Source organism: Chiloscyllium plagiosum, unplaced genomic scaffold, assembly GCF_037043375.1.
Source record: "Chiloscyllium plagiosum isolate Xiang-an unplaced genomic scaffold, Cpla_swu_hap1 HiC_scaffold_33, whole genome shotgun sequence".
Classification (NCBI taxonomy): domain Eukaryota; kingdom Metazoa; phylum Chordata; class Chondrichthyes; order Orectolobiformes; family Hemiscylliidae; genus Chiloscyllium; species Chiloscyllium plagiosum.
Window position 1 is genome coordinate 7,140,849 of NW_028270171.1, and position 3,319 is coordinate 7,144,167.

Genomic DNA, 3,319 nt, shown 5'->3' on the forward strand with positions numbered 1-3,319 from the left:
CTGAACAACTCCAGGGTGTTGTTCGACACCGCGTGCTCCTTCTCCAAGGACACCCGGGCCCTAACGTATCCGCGGAAGAGGGGCAGGCAGTCGTGTTCCACGGTTTTTTTTTTTTTCTTTTCCGTTACATACAAAAGTGCAGACAATACAAGCCCAGCAAGCCCCCGCCCCTCCCACCTTCCGACCACTCTAAGGCAGCCCGCCCCTATCCACCTTCCGGTTCTCGGTCCACCCCATGCCCCTTCCAGTTCTCGGTCCGCCCTGACACACCTTTCGACCACCTCTAGGACAGCCCGCCCCGGTACCCGCCCAGGGTGACAGCAGTCAGGACGGCCTTACTCCTGTTTATTTTTTTTTTCAGGAATACGAATGGCTGGGGGAATACTCCTGTTTATTTATTTTTTTTTCTGTTTATATTTTTTTTCCTTTTATTTTTTTTCTTTTTTTTTTCCCCACACTACCACCTAAGTGCGGTAGTGCTTATTTTATCCCCAGCACCCATGGTGTAGTTCCACGGTATTAAACAGAGAGATCTTTACAGATTATGAAAACCTCAATGACATCATCAGGCCTAATTTCCCAAACTTCTCTGCAATCCAAATCTCTGATTGGATCTGGGTTTCAGCCCCAACCACACAATCCCCTCTCCTTTGTTCATTCGTGCATGGATTGATGAGCAATTCCCAGTGATGATCCCTGATAGCCAATCAATGTTGATGATACATCTCTCTGGTTGAGTGCAAGATGTCCCAGGAGGATAAATACAAGAGCTTGTGGAAGAGAAGCTTAGTTCTAGAGTTATCTAGGTGATAGTGAGCAGGAGTAGTGAAGATGGCCTCCCAAGTGTGTCAGAACTACCACAAGGACTGTGAGGATGCTGTTAACAAGCAGATCAACTTGGAGCTCTATTCCTCCTATGTTTACCTCTCCATGGTGAGGCTTGGCTACTGATTGAATGAAGTCAGCCTTAAATTCAATTGAGTAGTTAGAACACCTCAATATGAGTCAGCTCATTAAATGCATTTCAGTAGCTTTCCCTAAATGTGGTATGGTGAATATTTTAAAAATAAGTTTATTGTTGCTTGAAAATAGCTGCCCCCTTTCCTGACTTTTTCAAATTTAAAAATAATACTCCTCCTATGGAGCTTTCTAATTAAGGTGAATGTGATGTTGTAAATAGTCATGAGTATTGTTAACACTTAGCTCTATCCAATCAAATCCTTTGGATTGGAAAATCAAATATCTTTCAAATGAATATAACTTTTATCTGAAATGCTGCTAGACATACTAATTTTAATATTGGTTTCTAGTATCCCTAGTTCTTAATTTAACTGGGTGACTTGTTAAACTCGAGCAGCTAGTGGAAAGCCTTTCACTGTCTTAATCTTAAACAGAATTGTTACCCTGAAGTCTGCCAATAATGCTGATTTTTGTTTTCAAATGTTAAGTGGCTTTTTTCTATTTTTTTTCTTTCTCCTTATGCTCTCAACAGACCAGCATTTGAGCAGGCTTGGGAAAAGAATGGACCATGGAAATTTGTCTGTTCTGACTCTCTCCTTGTCTCTTCTTCCACTTGCAGTCCTCTTACTTTGACCGGGATGATGTTGCCCTGCGTCACTTTGCTGAGTTCTTCAAGGAGCAGTCCCATGAGGAACGGGAACACGCTGAGAAACTGATGGCATTCCAGAATAAACGTGGAGGCAGAGTCCTCCTGCAGGATGTCAAGGTTGGATTTAATTTTACTTCTAACTAGCTTCAATGAGACTTGTGGCACTAAATGTTTGAAACAAATGATCGTTAGCTCAATGTTGTAACTACTATGACATGCTAGTTCATTGAAGCATCTATTTTCCCCTCTCCCAGAAGCCAGAGCAGGATGAGTGGGGCAATGGTCTGGAGGCAATGCAGAGAGCTCTGCAGATGGAGAAGGATGTGAACCAGAGTCTGCTGGATCTGCACAAACTCTCCTCTGACCACACGGACCCTCATGTGAGTTCTTGGTATTTTTAACCCTTTGGTTCTAGCTTAATAAATGGAATAACAAACCCTCATGTGAGTTCCTTATGCTAAGATTGTTGACTTGTTTTTTTTTAAATTTGCTATTGTAAAAGACCTCTGGTAGAGTCTGCACAGATCCCCTCCCTAACTCCTGATATGGTTGGCTCTGACAGAATCTGTTGCATTGGCCTATGACCAATGTGGACAAATGTGGAGTTTTGTCATGCTCTGAAGCATTGACAAAAGAGCATTTGTTCCTTACAGGTTGTGCTGGTGTCTTTTCTCAATGTTAACTAGCCATTCAAAACTAAAGCCAAACCTTCAGGATTGGTCGTTAAGACCCCTTTTCAAAAACAGTTGGAAGTTGCATGTGCAGTCCAATCAAATTGCAAGATTTCTAATTTCAACTCAAATTATTCTAAACTTCCTGACCTTGTTCAATTGAACACTTTTTTTTTCTCTTTTGGGCAGGTGCTATTCCATTGCTTAGCAGTGACTTGCTGTATCACTGGGCAAATTGCAAGACCCCACCCCCAGTAGTGGCATTGAATATAAATGCTGTCTTTGGATACTGTGAATAAGTCATATAATTCTTGAAGCCTACTGCTAATTGATATTTCAGGGCTATGTTAGGGGACTGACCTCTCTAGTTATGTGGTATCACTTGATTATCTACCAAAGAATGGGATTCCTACTGTTAAGGAAATTTTTTTTTTGCTTTTTTTCAGCTTTGTGACTTCCTGGAGAGGCACTACTTGGATGAGCAAGTGAAGATGATCAAGAAGCTGGGAGATCACATCACCAACCTGAAGAGACTGGGAGCCCCTGAGAATGGCCTGGGAGAGTACCTGTTTGACAGGCTCACTCTGGGGGAGAGTGACTGAACTGTTTAGTACTTGGCTTGTGTAGTTGAAATTGTCCTGTAATGACAGATTTTGGCTTGATGTTAATGACAGCTCAACAGTAAATAAACTGCTCAATAGACAAGATGGTGTTAAATGGGTGCCTGTTCTTAAACACAAGACCAGTACACTGGGCTACTTCAGTTTTATCATGAGCTTGCTGCAAAATTTTTTTAAAAATACCCAACTCCCTCCTTGACATTTTTCTATGTTGCAATCATAGAATGTTATGTCACTCATGTAAATTGTTCAGTGCATTTTTTTTTCTTTGGACTAAAATTTCCACCTGAATGGTGGGCAGCCAGATCACTCCCTGCTCCAACCCTCAAATCTCCACAACCACCTGATGAAGGAGCAGCACTCAGAAAGCTAGTGCTTTCAAATCAACCTATTGGGCTGTTAACTAGTATTGTGATTTT

The 3,319-nt window shown here is 41.9% G+C and overlaps 1 protein-coding gene across 1 annotated transcript; it reads left to right on the plus strand.

Annotated features, from left to right (window-relative positions):
• Positions 1 to 831: 831 nt before the first annotated feature.
• Positions 832 to 2,882, plus strand: LOC122545536 (ferritin heavy chain A-like). Its single transcript, XM_043684520.2, has 4 exons — positions 832 to 933; positions 1,580 to 1,726; positions 1,864 to 1,989; positions 2,727 to 2,882. Exons 1-4 carry the CDS (start codon positions 832 to 834, stop codon positions 2,880 to 2,882), a joined length of 531 nt encoding a protein of 176 aa, XP_043540455.2.
• The last annotated feature ends 437 nt before the right edge of the window (positions 2,883 to 3,319 follow it).

What these genes read in the sequence shown, in the direction of transcription:
- LOC122545536 (XM_043684520.2), top strand. Translation starts at nt 832, where the DNA reads ATGGCCTCCCAAGTGTGTCAGAACTACCACAAGGACTGTGAGGATGCT. An exon ending in TCCTCCTGCAGGATGTCAAG is followed by an intron (nt 1,727 to 1,863) that starts GTTGGATTTAAT and finishes CCCCTCTCCCAG; the next exon opens with AAGCCAGAGCAGGATGAGTG. An exon ending in CTGACCACACGGACCCTCAT is followed by an intron (nt 1,990 to 2,726) that starts GTGAGTTCTTGG and finishes GCTTTTTTTCAG; the next exon opens with CTTTGTGACTTCCTGGAGAG.